This window comes from Protopterus annectens, chromosome 9.part0 (assembly GCF_019279795.1).
Source record: "Protopterus annectens isolate FY-2018-M chromosome 9.part0, PAN1.0, whole genome shotgun sequence".
Classification (NCBI taxonomy): Eukaryota; Metazoa; Chordata; order Ceratodontiformes; family Protopteridae; genus Protopterus; species Protopterus annectens.
The window spans coordinates 1130241462-1130269000 of record NC_056743.1 but is presented as its reverse complement, the minus strand read 5'-3'; the positions used below and the strand labels follow the sequence as shown (position 1 = coordinate 1130269000).

The window sequence follows — 27539 nt, the reverse complement described above, 5'->3', positions numbered from 1 at the left end:
ACCATTTTATCTCATATTCTCCTTTCCTATTAATAATTGAGCCTTGTCTACCTCCAGCCTTGGCATATTTAATTCTTTCATAAAAATTTCTATTTGCACATTTTCTTGATTGGTACAGTTCTCTGCTCTATACAGATTTTCATAAAAATTCCAAAATATTTCTAATTCATTTACAGCATCTCTGGTTATTTTCCTTGTTATAGGCTCCCTAAGCTAGGAAACAACCCCTTCCACTTTCTTTTGCCTAAGCCGTGGTGCTAAAAGCTCTTGTGCTCTGGATGTTATCCAGATACTCCCTTGTGTTCTATTTATCACTCTGCAGTTGAGTCTCTTCTTCTTCTGTGAGATTCCCCTTGTTCTGAATACCTTAACCTTTGTCAGTCAATCTAAATAATTCTTCCTGCTTCTTAAGCATATCACTTTTTCTTTTATTTCTACTCTTGTTTTTAAACTCCACTTTCATTTTATCTCACTCAGTAGCTAATTTTCTGAAGAAATTTATATCTTCCCAAATAAATCCGGAATAATTTCCACTACTCATTCCTTAAATTCTTCTCTATTTAACAGATAGGTTAGGAAGCACCCGTGTCTTATTTTTATTTCATTACCCTGCATTTTTATTTTAGTTATTACTGGCGCTTGATCTTAAATGGTTATTGGATGCATATCAAAACTTAAATGCAGATGTTCCTGTGAAACATAATTGCTGTCTAGTCTAGCCCAGTTTTTATACATTGGGGAATAAAATGTAAATTCTCTCCAAGCTCTTAATGCTGAACTCATGTCTTCCATACCAAATATTTACATAAATTTCTTCATAATCTACCATCTGTTAAGTTTTTGCTTTTAGATCCCCACCCAGATACATCCTCACTATTGAAAATACATTTCTAGTCCCCACCTATAAGTAATATTCCCTACTGAAAGTAAATTATCTCTCTCAGAATTTCCTTAAGCTCCATTGTAGCAGATTTACATTAAATATAAATATATGCCAGCATAATCTTCATCCCTTACCAGTAGCCCCTTACTATTAGAAATCTGCCATTATTATCTTTTTGTCCCTCTTCTATCATTATTGGAGCTCCTCTAGCAATTAATATAGGTGCACTCATTTTCATGTGCCCCAGATATTCTGCTGAATAATCATCTTGAAATCCTTTCTTTATCAAATTCACATGTTCATTTATTTACAAATGAGTCTAAGATAAAATGTAAATTGTTTCCATTATGACAAGAAGTTATTTCCACCTGTTAATGTAGAACAACTTTTTTTTTAAATGTTTACATTCAGGTTTTGTGTTACATGCATACACTAATGTTTGGCAGGTTGATCTTTTATACAGTTGTTTCTTGTCATACCTATTTTAGCCTATGTCAGATCTTTCCAAGATATTTTATTTTAATGAAAACCCTAAAAAAAACACATACACACACACACACACACACACACACACACACACACACACACACACACACACACACACACACACACACACACACACACACACATACACCCAAATCATCCCATAACCTCTTATATAGTTAATACAAACAGATAAACTAATCTCCATCTTCAAATAATGAAGTTTAACCCTCCTTATAGGAAAATGTTTTTTCAGACTGACAGCTACACTCCCAAGCTTTATTTGACCAGAGCTGCTCTTTGTTAGGTGACTGTGCCAGAGGAATAGAGTGCTTTTGTTGAAATCAAAGCCATACACTGCTAAAAGACTGAAAATAAGTACCATTTAAGCTTTTATTGCACTTCACTGACTGTTTTTTATTTAATTACAGTTTCATTGTTGTTATTTTTCTTGCAGTTTAGCACTTTCAAAGTAGCTGGTTACATTGTATTGATTAGATTCAGGGCTGCTGAATCTAGAGTAGGCACCACACTAGCCATCTTATATTAAGAGGGCATTTTCCTGCACTCTTGTAGCAGAATTGTGTAGATCTTGACCCATCTGAAGTGGTAATTGCTGGAGGAAGGCTCATTGTGTGCATTCTGATTGGTAGCTTGCCTTATTCTTGTTTATTCCAGATAATATTTAAGACCCATGTTTGCGTGGTGCAGCTCTCCATGCAGCGGAGGTTAGCAATGCCCTGTATAGACGCAAAAGCCTTGAAGATTAGTTTTTCCCTTAGCAACTGTCAGTGAAACCTTTCCATGTTTTCCTGCTGTTCTAGGAGCAACTCAGTTGCTCACTGAGCAACGTTTCTTTATTGGTCAACCTTAGTCTACAGAAAGTATAGGTCCCTCCTATAGTCTCTGGGTTGCCAGCACAGCCCACTTAAATTAACCCATTCCATTCCCTAATAAAACACACATTAAGAACCTGCTATTACACATGTCCAGTTTTCCATCATCTATCTGGCTAGCCTGATGGACACAGGCATCCTGAGGCAATGTAGCAGTTGCCTCCTGTTTACTGACAATCACTTACACCTAAAACAAGCAAATACTTTATATGAGAGATGTAGTTACACTATGAAACTGCAGAGAAGACTCTCACATATGGACAAATCAAATGCCAAACAGGTTATCAGTACACACACATCACTTTCTAAACTAAATAAGCACATGACACATAAACCCAAATATGCAAAAGTACTCACTAGTAACTTACGAAAAGAACAGACACCTCTCAAACAGTTCCTTCAGAAGCCACTTACACACACAAGATTGCAAAAAACAACCACAGCACATAATAACGGACACACACACACACACACACACACACACACACACACACACACACACACACACACACACACACACACACACACAAGTGTCTCAACAAATAAGCCAATGAGGAATAATATCACCAAACCGAATGTATGTACTGGTCATAGGTGACTCCATAGTGAGACAATCAGATGTTCCCCTCACCAGGCTGGAGAAGGTAATGGTTAGCTGCCTGTCAGGTGCTAGGATCCATCAAGTCACTCAAGCACTCAAGTCACTCAACCACAAGTACCAGTATGACTCCATCATGGTCCATGTGGATGTGAATGACTTAAAACATACCTCTCAGGACTATGTGATGAGAGGGCTTCCTATTACATTTTTAAAAGTTCAAATTTCCGAAGACGACATGGCCAAGACCATATCACCGAAGATTCAAATTGCTAACAATTGTGTATTGGGATCACCATACAGTGCGGAACATCTCATAAGTAAAGCATAGCATCTAGATCTAAGGATGTTATAATTCCATTATGCTTGGCCCTCATCAGACCAATAATGGAGTACAGTGCTCAGTTTTGCATGCATCTAACCAGACACCTGCAACAGCTGGCAAGACTACAGAGGTTTCTCACCAAGAAAATACAGGGTACACAAAACAAGTTATACAGAGAAAGACTGAAAGTCCTGTAACTGCATTGTCTCCTACAGGCTCCTAAGGGGTTATCTGTGCCTGTCTTATACAACAGTCTCTGACCCAGCCCTGTTGGAAATGCTACATCTTCATAAATCAAAGTGCATGAGAGTCACTAGCTCCAAGGATCTTAACCTAGCCTCTGTCATGAATACATAATGCTAGAAAGATAGATACATCTCCTAGAGACTACCCCTTTTCTGGAACAAGCTTCCCATTCATGTAAAGCAGAACTCCTCCATGACTGTTTTCAAATGCAACCTAGATCAATAGATGGGTAATAGTAAATTCACTCCTGTGGGTGTTGCCCATGTCCCTCATGTACAGAGATGGTCAGTATTGATTACTATACCTTAGAGTCCTACCTCTGTGAATGCTGCTCACCTAACTATTGACAACGGGGGCAACTTGAGATAAATATGGCTAGGCTTGCAAAGACTCCTGGGCTGTTACCCTATTAACCTCTTATGAAACTATGAACCTATCATTAAGGTTATTCATGCTAAGATGCATGGTACAGCCTGTACTTCTACTTACACTAAGTGTTGTCTGTTTTTCTTGTATCTTAATTCTTCTAACAGATATAGAAAATAAATTGAATGCTTTCAGAAAATGTTACCTTTTAGCCAATGGAAAAAAAAAAAACTATTCTATTTTTATTGCCCTCTTATCAGCTTGTCTGCACAGAAACATGAGAACTAGATATGTATTTCTCTTCAGCTACAGGCATCAGATGTTATACTGGGAATATTTATTTGCTAAAAGTAAACTTTTTATTACATTCAATGTTCTTTTATTTACTTGCTTCCACTTAAAACTTGTTAGATCAAGCCTAGGACCTTAATCCAGTCATTCCCCTATGAAAAAGTAAGAAAAAAGTATATACATTTTACTTATATCATGATCTGTATACTTTTGCAGCCCATCCCGCATCTCAACAACCCAAGATTACAGCCTATTATCTCAAAAATGTTTTTGTTCAAGCTTTCTTATCTTTTCACATTGCAGTGCCAACATTTCTTAAAAGTAAACAAGGAAAAAGAAAGGAGAAGGAAAAAGGACAGCTGTTTTCTTTAGTATCCCTATAACATACAAAAATAATTGCAAATGCTTTACCATATACCATGCAGTACATGTCATGTTTTATAATACTGTTAAGAACAAAAATTGTTTAACTTACCTCTTTCCTTCTTCTTCCCCTCTCCTTAATAGTCTTCCAAACATTAATGACATGAGGTAGGGCATATTCTTTGGAGTTTAACAAAGTCAAACAAGTCCAATTTTTCTTCATTTTCTTGTATAGCTATAATTCACAATTGTGACTGATGCTTTGTAATCCTACATTTATTCTTTAATTTCCAAGCTGCTAGTTTTCTTCCTGTTGACCACCATCTCCCAACTCCAATTCCAGGTTCATTTCAAATACACTCTTGGCTCTTCTAGTCAACTCCTGTGATTTTTCTCTGTCTCTCAAGCATTTCATTTGAAACAATGGAAAAATGTTCTACTGCTATAGTCTCTCTATAAGCTTTATTATCAGGAAAATAAGGAGCAGAATCCCCTTCTGTTTGATAGATCACTTTTTCCTGGACAAACTTTTGTATTTCCTCCTTCGCATTTCTGCATCAAAAATGGACTTTGACCTGCCAGGAAAAAATATTCTAAAGATAGCTGGGTACAGCAGCTTGAATCTCACACCCACTTCTCGACATTCGCTGATTGCTGGAATAAATTTACTTCTCTTCTGCTTGGTGTACATTGAGTACTGCCTGGTGTACAGTGAGTAATCATTTTCCACAAACACTCTTCTGTCTCCAAGTTTTCGTACTTTGTCCTTCTGCCACAGTTTTATTATAATCAACTCTTTCTGCTGGTAGGATTGCATTATTACTATTAGAGGTCTTGGCTGCTTTCTCATGGCCAGGTTTGGAGCCAATTGTGACCTTTAAATTAGCAACTCCATGCTGTAGAGTAGCAGTCTGGTTGCTTATTTGTGCTTCATAAAATTAATACAGTCTATTCCTTCCATGTTGTCTGGTGTGGCAAAAAGCTCACAGGTTTTTCCAATGTGCTCTGTCCTCTAATTCTACCATTTTTGAAATATCTCTTCCTGAGCAGCTTCACACTGAGCCAGCCTTTTCTTCATTTCACCCTCTAATTTTTGCAGTTTTATCAGCTCATTTGAATATGTGTTTAAACGTTCTTCCATTTTTTCCAGCCTTTTGTTATCTGAGTTGAAATACTCCTTCAGTGTTTCATTTATTTTAATCAACTCTGAACACATTTGACTTACTGTTTTTCTCCTCTAGATTACTGGAAGTCATATCTTGCACCAAAACAGGAACTTGAACTGCTTTTTACTGAACAGTTGCAGGGTTCTTCTCATCATCTTTTGTGATTGATTTACTTTCAGGTTTACTAAATTTCTTCTTTGCTAGCATCCAGTCAGTGAACTTACTAGCCAGTAACTAAAATCTATTGAAAAAGACAAATTAATTGGCACTCTTATCTGAGTTCCTTTTTACCACTGTGAGTGCTGAAATTAAGCTATTACTCTTGGAAGTCCCATATCGGAAGCTTTTGTTTCATAAAAGTTCTTCTAACTTTTCTTAGTTGAAGTCTCTCAAAGAATCATTCTGGCTCATTCCACAATATACAGAGACTGTATTCTTCATTAAAAAATGTGAATATCATAGTTGCAGATATTCAGTTACTACATATTGTTTACTTTAGTTATTTAAAATGTATTTAATTTATATTTATTTGATAATCATATTAATGAACTGGTCCTTCTTAGACCCTTTTTAGCTATGACCACTGCCATATAGCAAAGGTTACTGTTACATGTACACATTAAAAAAGCCAATCAAGCAGCATATTTTTTGGAAGATTGCATGAAACTGGAGTACCCCCATAAAATAACAGACATGGTGAATATGCAGAGCTTCATCCAGGCACTGACTGGAGGCAATGACTGACCCCTGAACCATGTAACCATCAGGCAGAGACCCAAACTTTAAGCCATAGTTCTTAAACACAGCTGTCAACTTATCCACTATTCTAGGCCTATGTTGTCTACACATCTGAGAATGACAACTCACAATTCTGGAGCTTGCTACACTGAGCATATGTGAGAGATTCCAAATGGAAATAATGCAGGGTATCACAAACTATTTGAGAGAACTGAGAACTGTTCTTAGATTGTAACTGTTACCTGTATAAAGTGGAACTTTCTGCAGAATACATTGCAGGCCATACTTATATTATATGCAAGGCTAGTTCCTGTGTGCTGAAAACTACATTGCTACAGTAATTTGAATTCCACACTACAGATGCCTTTCTCAATGTCATAGACCTTGTTTAAAAGGACCAGCTAAACAGTGCACTTCTAAGGTGCATTTCTTTCTCAATGAAAAAAAAGGATGAGACTGCCATTTAAGTCTGAAGTGCATTTGTTCTGTGGCAACATGGAACTGACAGCAGCCCATAGCGTGCCCATTAATGGAGCCACTGCAAAATGGGAGTCTTTTTTAATCTCATTAGTCAAATCAGACTAATGTCAACACTGCATTTCAAAAATGTTAATCTTCTCCTATGAATTTGCTAAATAATAGAGAAATGCAAATATAATTTTTGGTGCAAAGCCCGGGTATTTGCTGTTTTTGTTTTTGATTATAATAAGCATTGGGGATTGCAGGGATGCCCCTCATTCCAATGTGTATTTGAAGCAGAGTTACCACAATCTTTGGTAGAGCCAAAATATTTTTTTTTGTAAGTTTTGGCTATATCAGATAGTTTGCATTTGTCTCTAGTGGCTGAAAACTGCAGTTGGTAAACATATGGTGCTGTTGTAGGCATCACTGGAATTTTCTCTAAAGTATCATGTGTTAACAGTGGCCCAGAGTGCCTATTAATATTCCAGTGTGTTACACTACCTTATAACCTTAGTGACCACCACTCAATGTATGCTATTAGAAATTACAATACAAGCCATCTATTTAATAATATAATAGAGTCCACAGCTAAACTAATTTCAGTATCAGCACTTTCGCAGATAAACTCAAATAAATATACTGGCATCTATTAAAAATCTCACACTTGATGAAGAAAGAGAAACCTTTAACACAATTTTCTTAGATATTCTTAATGCCCAAGCCTCCCTAAGAAGAAAACAGCTTAAAACCAGCCCATCTCCTTGTTTCACTCAGTCCACAAAGCAGCTACTGAGGAAAAGCGATAGATCTTGGAAACACTAGCACCAGAACTAGACCTGCGAGGCCTTCCAACACTACAGAATATTATGACCAAGTCAAAAATGTAGCTAAAAAAGATTTATAAGACTTCAGCTGTAACTTACAAAATGACCAAAAAATAAACCCAAAAACTTTCTGGACAACTGTCAATCATCTCCTAAACCCTCATAAATCACCCACACCCAAGACTATGCCCAGTGACTCGGACTGGGACATAACCTGCTCCTTTAACTCTCACTTCATCAGTGCAGTTGCATCCCTCCTTCAATATAACCCATTAACCACCGTACTCAATTCTACTCCAATCCAACTGACTTTACTGCTTCCTTAGTACTATCGGTCCCAACCACAACCATCAAAAAAACTCCTGTTTAAACTGAAGGGGTACACAAGGCTAATGACCACTGGGGCATTTATAAGCCTAGCTATGCATCCAAAATCTCTGGCAGGTTCTGGTACTCTTGATAAGTGTAAGCAGGCCCTTGGGAGTTGAGCCATTTACAAGCAGGGGCCTGGAAGATGAAACATTTACAGCCTGCCTGTGTCACTAGAGACAGAGGTGCCAAACCAGGGATGAATTCCTAACTAAATATTAAGTTCCCAAAATCTAGATGCAAAGTTATATATTACCTCTATGTTATGATATGAGTTACTTTAGGCTAGTTGTCCTACTACCTCCCCTATCAATGATACTAGAAAGATGTGTTCACCCACAATTACTACAGCACATTTTAGGCCAAAACTTACTTTCTAGCTCCTAAGATGGATTTTGTCCTAACCACAGCACAATGATGTGTTGACCTACACAGTAATAACACTCTTTGGATTTGGGCCATCTTTCTTGATCTCAACAAGGCATCTGACCCAGTCTCTCACTCTAAACTACTTCATAAGCTCATTACTCTCACCTCTCTAACACTATCATATGGTTACTTAGATCCTTAAATACTTGAGTAACATGCAACAATGTGTCATGTGGTAAACAGCATACTCCTCCAGCCATCCAGTTAGCATATGTGTACCTCAACGAGCTATACTGGGCCTATTGATCTATAATACATTTGTCAATGATCTGCAAACCACTTCAAGCTTTCCTCACTTATTCATTATGCAGACAGCTCTAACCTTCTTTGCACTTCCCTATCTATTATTGAACTACTAGGGAAATACAGGAATCAAACTCCTCAATTGAACTCTGGTTATGAAAATGTGACCTAATAATCAATGCCAAAAAGATAAAATCATGCTTTTCCTACCTAGATCCACTTCTGTCACATATACTAATTTTGCCATTACCTCTTCCAACAATATTATCCTGAATATTGTCCCAAATACTAAACTCCTCCAAGTTACCCTGAACAATGGCTTAAAATGTGAGTTCCATATACCCAGCTCCATAAAAAAATCATCAAAAGACTAGCTGCTTTCAGAACATGCCCAAAATGTTACACCCTAACCAGCCTATGCTACACTGCTCAGCTTTACGCTGACTTTTCTACTGCTAAATTGCAAAGATTAGAACAGCATGATAACAAACTGGCCAGATCTCCTTCCAGTCTCCCTAGCAGACCTCACCATTGCATTGCTCTGCAGAAAAGCATCTACATGGCATTTCCCAGCTATCTTCAAATACACATAGCAAAATGCAGCCCACTCTGTTCTGCACAAAACATTCAAATGTCCCTCTCTAATCCCACTGTTGAAGTGGTATTGTCCCTCAAGAGAATTCCACTTTAAAGGGAAATACCTGACCTACCAAGACAAGGCAACAAATGCAAATGATGAAGCCTTCTACTTATACCATCTGGACACATTCTGGAACCAGATACCACCTGCTGTCAGACAACACCAAACTCAAAACAATGAGCTCCACACCTTTTCTTTTCTGTAGCTACTGATCATGTACGTAATCAATGCAATCCCCTACCCACACATTTTCACTCAGTCCTTTAGATCTCTACATATTCAATAGGTTTGCATCTCTGTATACAGTAATACTTTTATCTCATTCTCTCCTTTTTCTCCAGTTCCCATTTTCCCATAACTGGATAACCCTAACTACTCCTTCTTCACTCCTACACCTTCTTTTTTGTTACTTCTCTTTCTCTGACAACTGCTATGTTGCACTATTGAAAGGATGTGTCACTCACACTAAACCCATATTTCATCAGTTCTACCGTAATTGTGTTTCTGATTTGGATATAACACCAATCCAACTGCCTAACCTTCCTTATACCTTATTACTTGCCACCATTATTATAGTGGATTTCTTATTACAGTTAAAGTACTTTTTCATCCTATCAAACAAATAACTATACTGGTATTACTTCATGCATCTTCTGGTTTTATAATCACTTTGCTACCCTGTCTACATGGGTGTGGTTTTCTCATCTGATATTTTTTTTTGAGAATATTACTGCAACTGCTGATATAGATTTGTTTTCTATTACATCCTTATATTATTGCATTGCCCCTCTTCACAGTGGATGTATTTATCTTGAGCTGATGTTTTCTCTCATGAGCACGGCTTTACTTTCTAGTTTATCTTGAATCCATAATCATTATAATTCAAATATTATTGATACTTAGAAAGTTCTTACTATAATCTCTTTGTACACTTTACTTTCATTAATATATTCTTGAAGCTATTCTCCCTAGGTCGCTGCTGAAAAAGAATCTTACGTTACCCAGTAAAGCCTTGCCAGTGACCAAATAAAACTGCTTGCAAATTTAATATAACACAAAAATGCATGAAAAATACAGAGGCACATTAACTTGGTTAAAAATTACATCTTATATATGTTTATTTTAAATATAGATTATTTTATGTTAATGTACATAGATGTGAAATGTTTGCTTTTTATTTATTTATTAACCTAGCTATTTCAAATTCGAAATAGCTTGGAGTGGTGAGTCTGATAAAGCCCTGTATAAAATGTAAAAACACACATCAAATAACAAAGTGGTTGCTTTCTGGGTCATTGGGTTAATTGATAACTAAGTTAAAAGATACTGGTCTGTAGCATGATTGAAGAGGTGTGTGCTGATATTTGTGTGAAGAAAACAGTGCAATATGACTTCAGCTCAGACTCTTATTACATTTTTTGCAAGACACAGCCCACCACCACCACACACACACTCTCAATACAGGTATTTTTGACTCACATACCCACTTGCTTAATATAACCAGCTTTGTGGATGCTGTACCTTAGGGAAAAGATTTCTCCCAGACAATAGAAACAGCGATTCACACACAATTGCACCCTTCATACATTTGCTCATCAGACAAGTGTCCTAATCCCAAAAACAACCAGATTATTACCTCCAGTCCTGTTGCTTCATAAAGAAAAAACTCCTCACATCACATGACAATAGTGTCATCTGAGGGAAGATAATAATAAAAGTTTGACTTAAGAACATTAGATTCACAGATATTAGAAACATCAGAGAAGGTGACACTACAATAAATGTTGTTATAAGGAATCTAAGTGGTATACTTTACTGATATTTAACTCTATGCCCAAAGATAGGTTCAGAAAAATTATTTTAGATGGCAGATAACCACAGAGTATTTTAATTCCTTTTACTGCACCTCTCATTAAAATGTGCCTTATGGCTGTTCCATACTTTTTTGAATTTTGTCATTGATTTTCATTTAACATTTTCTATAAAAAAAAGGCTGTTTCAAACGCCAACCACTGCTTCGGTGCAATAAATTACATCTTCTTGTATCGCCCTTAAGACCCAGGTTCAAATACCATTGTGCGACTAAAATCCATTAGCCTCATCTGACAGCTTAATAATAATTAACTTATGCTAGTAATGTTTCTGTACTTAAAGTTATGTGTTGTAAACAGATTCATCTCAATGAAGCACTTGAATTATAGCAAAACCTTGATTTCTTTAAAATATGTTTTAAATAAATGGTTCCATCCAAAATGTACAGTATTAGTTACTTTCTTGCTTTATGAACAATGTGTTCTGTCAGAGCAGTAAAGTGTATTTTTGGAACACTAACTAAGCTTGGAGGTTAGTGATATTTAAAACAAGAATGGAGAGCTACTGAAAACACAAATCAGCTTTAGGAGGTGGTACTATTCAAGACAAAATGAAGGTGGGCTGCTTTCTGGGAACTATGGTACTAGAGTGGTGTGCCTTCCCAAACATGGTGTGAATATAGTTAAAGAGTATGGGATGGAAAACCAGAGAAACATGTGTATGGGGGGATGTTAATGTCTAGGGGCCAAGAAGGTAGCAACAGGGAAGGGCTGTTTCAGCACATAGAAACTAAGTCCACAATCACTTGAAGAGTCTTAAACCACAGATCCTGTTTCCTGTGCAGAATCTAAGTCTCATATAAGCATTATCAGGATATGTCAAGCATTTTATATCAATTATCAGCAAACAAAAATATTTTTATGAGAATACAAAATAATTAAACTTTTGTCATTTACCAGGCTTCTGCTTTATGTGAATAATTTTTGGGACATTCTCACGTAGAAAAGCATAGCTTTTCATCAAAAATCGAACCTGAAATTGAAAAAGAAATGAAAAAAGTAGTGAATGGCACAAGCTATATTACGTAGTTATAAACAAAACTAAATCAACAAACAAATAATAGTGCCAAAAGAAAAGTTAAACTTTTCAAAAATTAAATAAATAGAGTAAAAAAGAAAACAACCTCAAAAAACATAAAACATCTCCAAAAAGACTTATTCAGCCTGAACATTAAAAAGCTGCCACCTCATTTGAATGCTGAAATTAATCTCTTGACATAATCAGTGCCTCAATTTTCTCCATTAAAAAAAACTCATAATTCTCTTTGCCATTCAAACCTGGGGGGTTGCAGTTATCTAATCTAAACTGCCGACAAAACTACCTCCAGTCCATCTCATCTTCAGCATCAATTCTAACATGCAAATTATTAACCTCAGCAGTCCTTATTTACCTTTGCACACAAGATGATGCCTAGAAAGTGCATTTCCATTGTCTTATATCTCCACTGCATGTAACTACTCATGTATTTGAACACATAATTCTCTAGCTTATTTCTTCCAAAAGTTTTGTAGGTAGACAAGTAATGTTATTAATGGAACTATTGAATGTTATTTTAAGTTAGAATTACTTTGAATTTAATTCATGTCTCTTCCAATAGGTTAATGGAGTAGATATGGGGGTTATTATGGTCCCCCCCCAGTTTTGAATGACAAAGTGAATTTCAAAGTTTTTTTACAGAAAAAAATTGAGGCACTGATTGTGTTATATGATCAATTTCAGCATTTAAATGAGTTGGCAATGTTCTAACGTTCAGTCTGAAGAAGTCTCTTGGGAGACGAAAGTGCTTACTGAATAATTTTTTATGTTTTTCAAGGTTGTTTTAATTTTTGTTTTGTATTATATAGTCGGTTTAATTTAGTATCCAGGTTTTATAAACTGAAATATTTACTGTTATTGTTTGATATTATTCTGTTTTATACCATACATGTTAAATTTGCTTTGTGGTAGCCATGGAAGTAGCATATCTGACGAAGATGACATGACTAGTACGTTATTTTATAATAATGCTCAATTTTATTCCAAACCATTTTAGGGAAAGGAGAACATAAGGGTCTTACATAATTTCTTGTTCCAAAATTAAGTCTGAGAAACAAATAGCCAAGATTTAAATTAACTTCCTGGGATAATTAAAAAAAATCCATATTTCCCCAATTACCTGGAGTGACAGCTTCAGCAAAATGCTAACACCATCCTCTGCACATAAAATGTTTCCCTAAGCCTAATCTTAGCTCTGACAGTATATACTTGTAATGTGCAACATTGCATACATTTTAAATGAAGATCTAAAATTGACAACACTCAGTTATTATATTATATGCAAGCTAAAGGCAACTCACATTTTTAATTTTTGTGTTATTAGATTACATTTTAGAGTATTTCTTAATAAATTAAATCCTAGGTGGCATATGTTTTACAGCAAACATGACCTGACATTTTCCTGTGCTGCTAATATGTTGGTATACATGAACATTGCATTTAAAAACACTACATGTAATGTAATCTGTGTCATAGGCATTACCCCACTTTTCTTTCAGTTTGGCATTGCTCAGTAACTCTCAGTCAGTTTTACTGATTTTTAGTAATAACTTATTCATTTGTATGGCAAGGTTTCACAACCTAGAGCCTACTTGTCCTAACACTTTTTTCTATCAGCTGTTTCTGCTATAGAACTACTCCTTGATATGTTTTTTAGAGCCACAGTTAGTGCCACAGGAGGCTGTGGCAGTTTGTTCTGTTAAACTCATTTCTCCTTTGCTAAAGTAGTGTATGGTGGAATATCATTATTTTATAAAGCAAAGGCCTGGGATTCTCTTCTAATACTACAGTACTTATATGAGACAGGTCCTATTGATACAACATTGTTGGTATTATATGAGTCTAGAACTAAGAGTAATCCACGAGTGAAACAGCACTCTGAAATCTGAAGGGGAGGAAGTGAGATGTACCACATAAATGATCAAAACAGTAAAATTAAATACATCCTACCCTTACACCAGAAACACAGTGACTAAATTATAATGTTCAATACCAGAATTAAATGCTGCTGTTGTTTGGGAAGCCTTGTAAACATTAAAGCTTAAGCTTACCTAATGATTATGGTTCTCACACTGCATCAATGTTTTACCTGCTTAATTTTTTGATTGTGGTATTTTCTGAACAGGAGGTTCCTCTGATAATTTAGTTCAACCCTCAGATATTAGGCAAATTATGTGATTGTTAGAGAAAGAAATCCTGCAGCTGGCATTAAAAAAAGCATAGGCTCATTGTGATAGCCACTGTTGATGGGGGCTACTATTAGTTATATATTTCCAGAAATTAAATATAAAACTGTATATTAGGGTATCTACTATAAAATACTGCCAATGTGAGTTGTGATGTAAATGCTACCAGTGTGAGTTGTGATGTAACTGTTTTTGTGACAAGTGATCCACACACACGCACATATATGCATTCACATTTTCAGTGTGAGAGCATTTAATGCCACCCTTGACATGATGCAGTATCACTTGTATGTTTAGCTCAGAACAACACCTTTTGACCTGTGATATATGGAAAAGATTCCAATTAGGATGAATTCTAATTATAATACAATAAATAAAAGAGGAAGTAAATTCACTGCATTTATATATCTGCATAGTGCAGATGTGGAACAGACAGAACGGGAATGCTTATCAGAGTGCAGACTTCTGTTTACTATGTAAGTAAGGATAATCCCCATTTCTGTTATTACTTTACTATAACCCTGAGACTAGACAGTGGTCATTTCCCACTCTGCTTATTTTAGTCAGGGCCTTTAGAAACATTGACCATAAGCAAAGAAGTGAGAGGTTCCATGTAAGGGTTCGAGTTCTAATAAAATCCTGAGTACAGAAAAACTAAAGATGAAATTGCAGTCTATGTTTCAGAATTCCAAAGCCCAAAAGCAAATTCATATACCTTATTCCAAGACTAAAAGTGCTTAAAAGAAATTTACATAATACAGGAAAAAACATGAAAATGTAAAACATGGCATTCACCTCTAAAACAATGATATTATTTGCAAAATAAACATGTTGAAAAAAGCTGTATAAAAAATTGAGAAAAGATTATAAAGTCATGATATATCTGTTACATCAGTGCTAAAGAAAAATTTAGATATATTGTAAATAAATAAAATGAAACTAGAGATTATGATCCTCACAGGATTAATGGAAAAACTTCTAAAGAAATATGAGTCTAGATAGCTTTGGTTATGAATTACAAAGAGATCTGATCTGATAAGGATACTTAAAGTGACTGTCAACAGCTTCAGCAGATAGTAGCTATGTGACATATTATTCTGAAGGTGATAATAATAATATCAATTATTAAGGCACCTTTCATATGAAAAGTATAACAGAATATGAAGTATCACAATAGGTAGTGGCTAGTTTACAAGATAATAAAATGTCGGTCCCTGAAAAAATACCTGAGAAATGGTATCAAACTACTAGGCATAAATGAGAAGACATCTTTGTTAAGCCAGCTAATGTATGGGTGCAACACTTTTTCATAATATAGTGGCATTTAAGTGCCTACCTATTAAAAAAAAAAAAAGCAACTTCCCCCAAATTATCAACCGACATTTTGGAGAATTTTAAAATATAATATGTTAGATATCTTTACAATTTGGTACCTCAATCCATGGACCCATAATGATAATAGCCCTGTACAAGATATATTGAACCTCACATATAGGGACTGGATAATAATAAAATAAACTAAAAAGTGTGTTGTGGTACATATTGACAATTTGGTTCCTTATCCATTATCACATAAGAGTGTCAAAGAAAACATTGAAAAAATAAAACAATATGTAATAAAAATAGATCTGTAACTAAATATGTTGAAAACAAAGGTTCCTGTATTTAAAAATAACATATGGGTAGGCTATGGTCCCATATGTAGAACTGTAACAATTTCTAGGCTATGTTTTACTGCAAATCAGTTCTTAATTCTTATACAGAGAAGAAACAGAAGGAATGTGGAAAGCTGAAATTGTGTGGGATGCACTGGGCTGCACTAAGCCCATACAATTGCGGAAATAGATTTTGTATAGCTTTTACTAACAGTGTTGCATAAAATGACTAAGCAACTGCTATTCTCTAAATATTAATATTTCGTAGATAAATGGAGCAGGGACAGTCTGACTCACATGACAGACAAAGATGTGTGTTTATTTAAGATACTCCTAAAACTAGCAGATCTTTCCCTAAAATCTATGTTGAATGGAATGGCCATTTGACATACACCACCTGCATCACCGTTAAATAATGGTGAAGCTTAATTAGAGAGAAAGATCTAGTTACAAACTAGGCAATTAGAGAAGAAATAATTTGATAAGTTATGTGGCTATATAATGGTTGGTTACAATCAAACATTATACTGAATACAGAAGGCATCTTTCTACTGCAAGCCAGTAAATTTCTATCCGATCTCCAGAACAAACTACAACAGTCTGTCTCTGAGCCATGAAACTAGGCTGATTATAATCAGATTCTCATTAACCTTAAAAAAGATAATCTAATGTTGTTTACAAACCCTCAAAAACACCCTTATGTATCTCGTTACCATCACTGATAAGCACAATGTTATTTGTCTTGTTTCTGAGTACAAATACCCGTAGAACTTTATTTTATTTATTTATTATTTATTTATTTTTATTTTACATTTGTTAACTGGGCTAGTCCAACTGGATACATGTCCATTTTCAGTGGAGGCCTGAGGAGAAAAGCTCCACTATAAACTACATGATAACAAAAACAGTAAATACAAAATACATAATGGTTTTAAGTAAAAAAAAATCAAAGTAAAAGACAGTAGCAAACAATTCAAAGAAGTTACAAAAAAAAAAAAGGGGGATAGAGAGACAAGGAAGAAATTTAAGTACAGATATGGGAGAAAAGGGAGAGAAGAATTAACCTTGACCCTTCTCGAACATGTTCATGTCATACACAAAACAAGTAGCACAGTTCTATCTCAACTTAAACTCTGCTGTAGATTCTCTGATTTATTCTCCCCTTCAGTCCACTTTTCCCTAGTCAAAAAATGTTCTTCTCTCTGAATTGGAATACAATCTACTTCTGATTATCTTTTATTCTGCATAAAATTCCCAAAGACAAATAACACAGAAAATAAAATTTGCAGATTTGCACTCCTTGATAACAGAAGATCTCACCACTGTAACCTCCTACAACATCTAAAATGGTTTCTAGTCACTGAACAGTCAACTTATCTCATAGGTGCTTTTATTGACAAAATATTAAATATTAAACAGTAGCTATTGGAAAAAGCTATCATATTAAGCAGACCCTCATATAAAACATGTACAGAAGAACATGCCTTCTATCAACTAGGCTCGGCATTATGAATAAGGAGGCTGGAATCTCTCACTGAGTTAAAAAGACCTTCTCTGACCACTTGCACTAGGAAACTGAGTGTAAGTGCTTTAGAGACAATGGTTAACCTGTCAAAACAGCAAACTACCTCTAGTAAGACAGTCAATGTAAACTGTTGAATTGTAACAGCATGCTATTCCATCATGACAATCTTTCCCTGCTTGTTATTTTACATCTTGTCCTGCTTATTTCATAGGTTCATAGGTTCATACTAGGCTATCTGCCCTAGGGCATTTATAAGCCTAGCCAGAGTGTGTTTGGCTTTTGCCACCCATTTTAAATTAATTTTGCTATGCCCTTTTTCGAGGTTAGTATACCGTGCCTCTGTCTAACAGTGACACAGAAGTGATACCCGGGATAAACCTACGATCTCCCATCCACTCATCAAGATTCCTCTTGAAGAGAGTCAATGAGGGACTCTGCCTAACCTGGACTGGGATTTTTTCCAGAGTGAAGGGAGCCTCTGGGTTATGAATCTGTCCCTCCAGCATGTCCTATTTATTTCAGTGCTGAGGTTCAAGTCTCTCGAGCGCGTAGCTCGATGGGATTTGGATTTTCTGAGGTGCAGCATGTCCATTAATTCCGGGTTGGACATGGCTTTATACGTCAGGCACAGATTGCCTCTGAGCAGGCAGTATGCCACTGAGTAGAGCTGGAATTTCTTTAACCGGGCAGCATATAGCATCTGTTTGAGCCCTTTGATCCTCTTGGTGAGGTACTTTTGGGGTCTTTCCAGTTGCTGCAGGTGTCTGGTAAGGTACATCCCAAAAAGGGCATTGTACTCAATTATGGGCCTGATGAGGGATGAGTAAAGAGGCACAATGACCTCCCCTGATCTAGATGTGAATCCCTTCCTTCATGATTAGATTACATTACATCATTAATTATTGTAAATGTATTTATTTATTGACACAATTACCAGGAAAGTCGGACTGGGTAGAAGCCCATTTTCAGAGGCGGCCTGAGGAGAAAAGCTCCAAATTATTACAAAACATTTTAAGAACAATAATTTTTCAATCCTCAGAAATAAAACAAAAACATCTGCAATTTAAATAATTACAACAAATTAAACATAGTATAAAACATTGGTTAAGAATCACTACAAGTTATACAGCAATCACTTAATATTTAGAGAAATTTTAGACAGTTTGTTGAGAAATTAACGGTAAGTTAGTCTAATACCAATCGGAATTGCAATAGGAAATGAGGGAAAAACAGGCTTATGATATATGTAGAGAGAAAATCAGGGAAAATAATTAGATAGCAGTAAGGAAGTAAGTGAAGAAGGGAGAGTAAGGCAGTATAAGGAATGAAAAAGTACTCGCTGACATTTAGGGATATACTTTAATCTGGTTTTGAGCAAGAACAGAGCCAGATTTTGTATAGGAAATCTTTCAGAGTGGTTTTAAAAGATGGGAGGACTGGTGCTGTCCTAATGGATACAGGTAAGAAGTTCCAGGCCTTAGCAAAATTGACAAGTACAGACAATGCTCAGCAGATTTGTAGGTTTGTAGATAGACAGGAGTTTTTGGTCACTGGATCGCAATGACCAACTGGGACCATAGTTGTTTAGAATACTTTTTAGTGCTTGACAGGCAGATGGATGCTGACTAACTCTATAGGTGGTAAGAAGCTGTGTATATGTTAGTTGATGAGGCAGTTCTAACTAATATTGGCCTTTTAGTGCTATACAGTGGTGGATTCTGGAAGTGGTATTAATTGCAAATTTAGCAACTTTGTTGCAGCATTGTTCAAGTTTTAATTTTTTTAAGTCTGGAGGTTAGTAAGGCTACGACTGTACTGTCATGAAGAAAAGTGGGGAGGAGGTAAGTAGTGGCAAGTGCAGAATAAGTTGCATTGATGAGAATGTTTTTGGTTCTGTAAGGCATCCCTAGTTTTTGATGAGTTTTTCTAATGTAATTTTGTATATGCAGGATAAATGTTAGATTATCATCCACAATCACCCCTAATAATTTGCTGTGAGCAGTGACTTCAGTGGTTGTATTATCATGAGAGAAGACTTTAAATGTAGTTTTTTCATGACAGAGGAATTGGGGGGGGTATGTAGTGGTTTAGTCCTTTTTTTTGGATTTAGTATGGGTTGTGAGTTATGAAGCCATGTTTCAGTGGCTGTTAAAGCTTCGTAAGTAATTTTCTGGGGGTGCACCATGTTGTCAAATATGAAAATGATAGTGGAATCATCTGCATATTGTATTAGTGTGGCCTGTTGTGTGGATTTATAGAAGGTGTTGGTGAAAATGCTCAAGAGGAGGTGACCAGGGATAGAGCCTTGTGGTACACTAGTGGTGACTAAGAGGTAAGGAGAGAGCATGGAGTGCCATTTTGCTGACTGATACTTATTGGACTGGTAGTTTTGAAAGCACAGAAGGGTGGGCTGAGAGAGACCTAGTGACATTTGAAGTAGAAGTTTGCTGTGACAAATTGTGCCAAAGGCTTTAGTCAAGTCTAGAAATAAGGAAGAGACTACTTTGCTGTTATCTTTAGCTTTATTGACAATATATATCTATATAGGTTAGAAGGGCAGTATTAGTACTATGGGCATGATAGAAGCCATGTTGTACAAGGGATAGGAGTTCTTCCTACAGGAGATAGTCTAGCAATTGTTTTTGAATACATTTTTCAAGTATTTTGGTAAAGGGAGACACAGTTGCTATAGGTCTAACGTTATTAATGTTTGCTGAATTACCTCCTTTGTGCAGAGGAATAATGTGTGACTTTATCCAGCGAGAGGGAATTTGTGATTCATTGACTGATTTATTTATAAGGACTGAAGCAGGACAGGTAATGCTATGAGCTGTTATTTTAAGGCACTCATTTGGAAGGTCATCAGCTAAAGAACAGCACAGTTTAAGTTTGTTTAAGAGTAGTTTTATTAAGGATGTGGATAAAGGCTTGAAGGTGAAAGTGCATGTGTGTTGGGCAAGGTTAGGATCAGATGTTGAGGAATCCTCGGTTAAAGATGCCAGATGCTATACTTTCTATTAAATAAGAGTTGAACTCTACTGTAGTTTTGAGTGGTGAGTTATCGGTAGAGGGGTTTGGGTTGAATTTTGGACCAGGATATAAGATTTCTTTAATGGATGTTCAAAAATGTGTAGGGTTGTGTTTAGTATTATTCTGAAAGTTATTATAGTATAGTTTTTTGTCTTATTTTATTTGCTTTTTAGTACGATTGCGAAGCATTCTGAAGTTTTCAAGATACTGAGGTGTTTTATATTTCTGCCATTCTTTCCATGCTTTTCCTTTTTCCTGCATTAGCATTCTACTCTTTGTAGATAGCCAGATTGCATTATTTGTTTTTAGTCTCTTCCTGCATGGAGGTACAAGGCTATTTAGGATATTTAGAAAAGTTATATTGAATTCATTTATAGCATCATCTACGGGGAGGATTTGAGGAAGTTCCAGTTAATAGATAATAGTGTATTAAAGAACATTTCTGAGTTAAACTTGGAAAAGGTTGCATGTTGTTTTATAAATATGCTGTTTAACTGGATGTGTGAGATGTATGTTTTTTAGTTTCTCCAAGTGGGTTTCTAATACCATGATGGGAATGGACCCCATTCCTAAATCAAAGTATGATTAAAGTTCATGAAATTAGTATTGTTACAATCTTTGATATCAGCTAGAAGTGCTCTTTGCAGCAACTGCAATATGTCCAGTAATGACTCCTTCTCCAGTTTGTATGGAGTTACATATATTAGTAATATATCTAAATGTAATTGTAGATTCTTTTTAATAAGACCCATTGCTCCTACTACTATTGGAACTGCATGGGTATCTTTCTTCCACATTGCTCTTGTTTCTGCCTTCAAATCCTGATATTTTATGACTTTGTGTCTGTCTGTACTCAAGAAACTGTAGTCATTGGGTGTGGCAATTTCAATGATCAATGCTACTTTTGTCTTCTTTTCATGGACTACTATATCTGGTTTTCTAGCATATATCTTTTGTCAAAAATCTTTTTATTAACATTTTTCAATACATAAAAGACAATGCATCAAACAATGAAAGAAAACAAGTTAACAGCAACATAAAGCATGTATTTATAATAAGAAAGATAATACTTTGAACCTATAACTATGTACAATATATACAATAAAAGTAGATCTTACATATTTAATTCACATACCTCTTTTTGACATCCTCCTCCTCTTATTTCCATTTCATTAGAGACACAGCATCTGTGTTTTGAACTGTTGGTAATGGGTGATCCCGTGTGATGTACACTTCATCATTTTCTATGATGCTTTGTGGCTCATGTTTCCAGTGCTTTTCAGCCACTTCAAAACCATAATGTTTGCACAAACCCCAGTGAAACAGTATTGCCATGTTATTATTCCTTTCATTATACAGTCCTTCTGCCATTAGTATGTCACAACCAGCAACAAGGTGTGCCACTATTTCCAATTTGGTTCTAAAGAAACCTACATTTGTCTGCTTCTCCCACATGTTCAATGGACTTTGTAAACCAACATGTACGTAACCCACTGTCTTGGGCCACCAATATTAACCTTTCATCTCTTTTTTTGAATTCGCCTCTCCTTAACCATTCCTGCTTTTGTTCCTTATCAACATGAGGTTCTTCCAGAAATTTTCTATACTTGCAGCTATATTTATGCATTTTCCACATTTCTTGCCTTGTCATCTGGTACTTCACCTCATATTATTTCTTGTGTTTTTTGGCATATTCAGTTACTGCATGATTTTTATCTACTTCTGGTTTGATTTCCATTGCAGTTTGATGCCGATATGCTTCTGCTAGATTAAGCAGAGAAGTCATCTTAGATTTACCCTCCTCATGTTTCAAAGTTTTCACTACATTTGCGTCTTGTGAGGTCAGCAGATATGTGTGGAGTCCCATGATTGCAGATCTGTACATGTAATCAGTTTCAAGGAGGCCCATCCCTCCCTCAGAACAGGGAATATATAATCTTGGTAAGCACTGATTTTTATAAATCATTTGGTGAGCATGAAGCATCCTTCTTGTTTTCATATCTAATCTATCCAGCACATTTTGGGGCCAGCCAATCACTCCAAAACTGTAAGTTAGGACAGGAAGAGCAAATTGGTTTATAGCTTGGATCTTGTTCCTAGATGTCAATGCTGTTCTCGGGATGAATTTAAGTCTTCTAAATTATTCCTTACTAAGTTTTATTCACATTTGTTCATGTTTTATTGTTGATCCTTCACCAATTCCCAAATATTTATACACCCCCTCTTGCTCAAGTTCTTTTATATCACATTTGTGTCCCAAACTGATGTTTTCTTGGTACTGCGGTTTTCCTGCTGTAAAGGTTGCTTTTCCACATTTATCAAGATGAAATGACATTCTTATATCATCTGAAAAAGTTTTGACAACTTGCAATTGTGATTTCAGTTCCTCATCTGATGAGCTAAACACTTTTAAATCATCAACAAGGAGAAGATGAGAAGTCTTTATATGTTGTTGTTTTTTAGGAACCAAATTACTAAGCTGTTAAGCAGACAGCTTAATAAGTTAAGGGCAAGACAGAATAACAGAGATGACAGAGAGTCACCCTGGAATGCCCCCTTTGAATTTTTATCCCTGGAATAATAATTTGTCCTTTATCATGGCTTAATGGCAAGTGATCTGCCACTGTTTCATGGTCACTGTAATGTAGTCGATCAGTGTGGGATGTATCTTATACATTTTTAAGCACTCTTTTATCCATGAATGTGGCATACTATCAAATGTTTTTTTATAGTCAATCCATGCCATACTTAGATTCTTCCCCTTTTTTACATTTCTCTACTATGTCTTTATTTAATGACAAATGATCCTTTGTTCCATATGACTTTCTTTTATTTCCCTTTTGTTCTACTGCCATAATGGAGTTTTCTTCTAAATGATTATAAACTCTATTGGCATCAATTACAGTATATAGTTTTTACATCTTTGGAAGGCAAGTTATTGGTCTATAGTTTTTAAGGTAGCTTGCAGGTTCACTCTTAAGTAGGAGCATTGTTTTTCCTGTTGTTAGCCAGGTTGGTGTCTATTCACGGTACACATATACATAGTTATTACTCATAGCTAAAGCTTCATGCAAAGATGTTAATACCTTTAACCAGAAGTTAGGTATTGCATCTGGCCTGAGGTTTTCCAATTAGAGGCTTTTCTTAATTCTGTTTCAATCTCTCTGGCCTGTTATTTTATCCCATTTCATATTCTGTACCTTTAAACTTCTTATTCTTTCTTTTACTTCTTCTATCCATTTAGCATCTTTGTTATGTTCCACAGGATCTTCATAAATACTTCTCCAAAATGTATCTATTTTTTTCTTTTTTGGTGAAATTTCAATTCCTTTTACCTTGTTTCCCATTTCTCTGTAAAACATTTTTAGGTCATCAATAAATTGCTTACTTTGTACTTTTCCTTTATATTTATCTGTATAGTTTCTAAGTTTTTCCACCGGTGCTGAAATTTTTAGCTTGTTATTTGCGATAGTGCATGATAGATGCTGGTCTGTTCTAGTACTACGCATTGCTTTTATTATGCCTATCTTTCTTAGTCTTTTTGTTGATCTGTTCCCTGTTCTATAGTCTTCTAACAGTGACACTTCATAAGTACTTTCTAACTTTCTCTATTCAATATTTCCATGATGGTATTCAATTTCTCTCCTTCCTTTCCCTTACTAACCTGTGTTTTTGTGGTAGAACTTTATCAGTGATTAATTTAGCTGCACAGTAATACATACTGTTTACTTCTGTTATATCACATGGATCTCTATGGACAGCCCTAATTACTGTATTCATTTGTTTTATTGAACTTCTGACATTTCGGGTTTTATTGACCTTCTGCAGTCTGTTTCTTTCACTGATTTTAATATGTCTGTCTATCGCTATTAAATCAAGCAACTCTTCTCTTAGCTCATTTTTTTCTAAACTGAGGTGACATTTTTTGCTTTTTGTTTCCTGCAGGCATTCTATAAAATGTTCTAAGGCATCTTCCCGTGGTACATTCTCTTCAATTTCATCCTGTGCATTCTGTTGCTCTGTCATATGGGAGCCCACTGGCCTATCACTCCTAAACATTGACTGTGTCAGAGTTTCCACAGTTTCCTGTTCCTTCCCTTGCTGTCCAACTTCAAGTGAATGTTTATACTGGTTTCCAGTGGAAGGCTGCAAAATATCTTCATGTGGCATCTGACCAATTGATTCACATTCCACTGGTTTCCCCTTAATTTAGATATCCATTGCTCTATCCTGTTGTGGTGCTTTCTGAATTAGATTTTCTACACTGAATCCTTCACTTTGCAGGTACTCCATAACATCAGTATCTATTTCTTTAACTTCTCCATTACTAATCTCTTTTTCTGCTTTTCCTCTTTGTCTTCTTATTTTTTTGTATTGTATAGATTGGGAGATGAGCACTGAGACAGTCTGACAATAGATATTGTAAACAGTTTTTACATGCTCTCTATGCTTCTTGATTATTCATGTGATCTGCTTTTGTTTCTGTATTTTGGATTGTGACTGAAATCGGTCTTTGGGCCAGCCCACTTAACCAGTTGTCAATTAGTAAACAAATAAATAAGAAATCCAAATAATACTGAAGAGATGGGGTCTGGATCATCTGTTGATATTATGCACAAAAACTGTCACACTTTCATTCAGGTACAAGAAAGGATATATATCAGGATATAGTATTGCAGTGAAATGGACAGGAACACAGTCATGCAATCTAGGCAGTCTAAATCTTTTGTACAGCGTTTGTTAATTAAGAATATGAAATGCCAGTGATTATCATTTAAACCATCTACCACCTGCAAAATCTTTCTTATGTTTCAGTTTTATACTTCATGAAAGTTATTTTAAAACATGATTTTGTAAAAAAACTAATGTAAAAAGACGTATGTATATGCAGTGAAGAAATAACTGATGTTCTAATAAGCATATTGTTAAAAAAAGCATATATAATTCTTACAATGAAACTTCTTAAGAAATTAATAAATATTCAAGGTGAAAAAGAAATGCAGAAGTATAAGACTGATTTTCAAGCCAGTGTTTGCCACTAGACATGCACCTACTACATGTTGTGGTGAATTTTAAAGAAAGTTTATAAAGCAGAAATATGAAGAATAAAGCTATCTGATGGTTGGATGAAGAAATGTACCTGATGATATAAACCATGATTTCCTTTTCAGGCTTTTGCATTTGTAACAATTGATGAAACAATAAAGTATATTAAAATGGATTGGTGCTTACATTTTCCTAGAGGCAAATACCATGACATCTTTCTTGCTTTGCAGTTACCCAGGAATATAACCTGACTTTTTATAGGAATCATATGATGATGCTGACCAGCCTACATGCGATCTGCAAAGCATTTCTTCATTACAGAACCTCAACAATTCTAAGCATAAAAGACATCACAGCCATCCTAATTTAAACATAGCAGTCACACTGAGTTCATTCAGGACCACCCAGCCACTGAGAAATTATTACCTTTATACCTGAAAGTTAACTATAAGATGAAACCTTGCAATATAATGCAATATCAGCCATGACACATTACTGGATGCCAAATAATTTTCCTACTCTTCTTCCTATGATAAGGAAGACATGAATCTCAGGAGGCTATACAAGTGACTTACACAAGGCTATATAAGTAATATTTGATGAATGTTGACTAAAATTTTTTGACACCTATATTGCTAGAGTAGCCTCATATCTGTCAACCATTCAGATTTTCTCAGAATGTCTAGATTTTTGCCTCATACTTTTGGTCTATTCCTCATGAAATATATGGTTTTCTGGCAAATCACTGAGGATTGAAATGACTAAATAATGACATAGATTTGAGTTTCAGACTTCATATCCTTCAACAATGCATGCTTACACAAATCGTATTATTCCAGCAACTTTCTAAAATAAAAGAACAATATTTAAAGTCTGTCCCTAGTTGTGGGTCTTTATCACCCCTCCCCCGTTATTTCAGGCTCTCTCTAAATTTCTTTCACTAAAAGGTTAACAAATATGAGTAGTTTTCATATCATTCCATGTTCAAATGCACATTTTGACAATATGAATTAAGAAACTGAGTAAGGCAGAAGATGTTACCTGTTCAAGGATTACTATGAACCGTGAGGCAGGAGGCAGGCTGTTTTGTATAACCACATGGACAGGATAATAGCCAAGCATGTATGCCTGGCAAAAAATAACTAGCACTCCTAACGCAATGCTGTGGAGTCGAGGAAATCTGCTGCTGTGAAAAGAACCACCCCAGAGGTAAAGTGCCAAATATGGGACTACAAGAGTATATAGGAACATGAAAATCCATGTAGAGATCACAACTGGAAACTTCCCAAATGCAAAGAAAAACAGTTCAAAGTCAGTAATTAACCTGAAAAAAATAAAGAATAGAAAGTTAGTTATGTTTCTAAATAAAAACAAAGAAAAAACTAAATAAATGCATATTATTAGTAATACTAGTATTAGTATCAGTAAATATATTCAGCTGATGTATAGACCTTAATTATTTAATTTTGATTCATCCATAAAGTTAATTAGCACAGAAATGATCTTTCACCTAACTTGATGAAGCTGGACAACATTTTTTTTACATTTACAATATAAATACTAAGTTAGATTTTTGGGCAGAAGAAAGATTGTGATACTAATCATGGCAGTCAATCAAGTGTAATGTTAAACTCTTTGGTGTTTTTTTATCCTGTTTCTGAAGCTATCTTTACTGACCAGAGTCTTGTGTACATCTTTGTTTCACTGTATTAAGGCTCCATTAGTGAGCACATATAGTACATATAGACTACTTCCTTTACCATCTGGTATTTTGTGACAGCAACAATTTCCACATAAATAACTTTTCACATGTTCAGAAGTTCTAGCAAAGCTTGCAGCCAAGAAGTCCATAAAGAAAATCAGACACT

General features: G+C 35.5%; 1 protein-coding gene across 1 annotated transcript in view; it reads right to left on the bottom strand.

Moving 5' to 3' along the window:
- The window catches only part of SOAT2 (sterol O-acyltransferase 2), a 380502-nt gene that overhangs the window by 265948 nt on the left and 87015 nt on the right, over nucleotides 1-27539 (bottom strand). Inside the window, exons 4-5 of the mRNA XM_044082202.1 lie at nucleotides 26713-26995; nucleotides 12091-12166 (exon numbers count right to left, since the gene is read on the bottom strand). Coding sequence (XP_043938137.1) covers nucleotides 12091-12166; nucleotides 26713-26995 — 359 coding nt within the window. The remainder of the gene's footprint in view (nucleotides 1-12090; nucleotides 12167-26712; nucleotides 26996-27539) is intronic.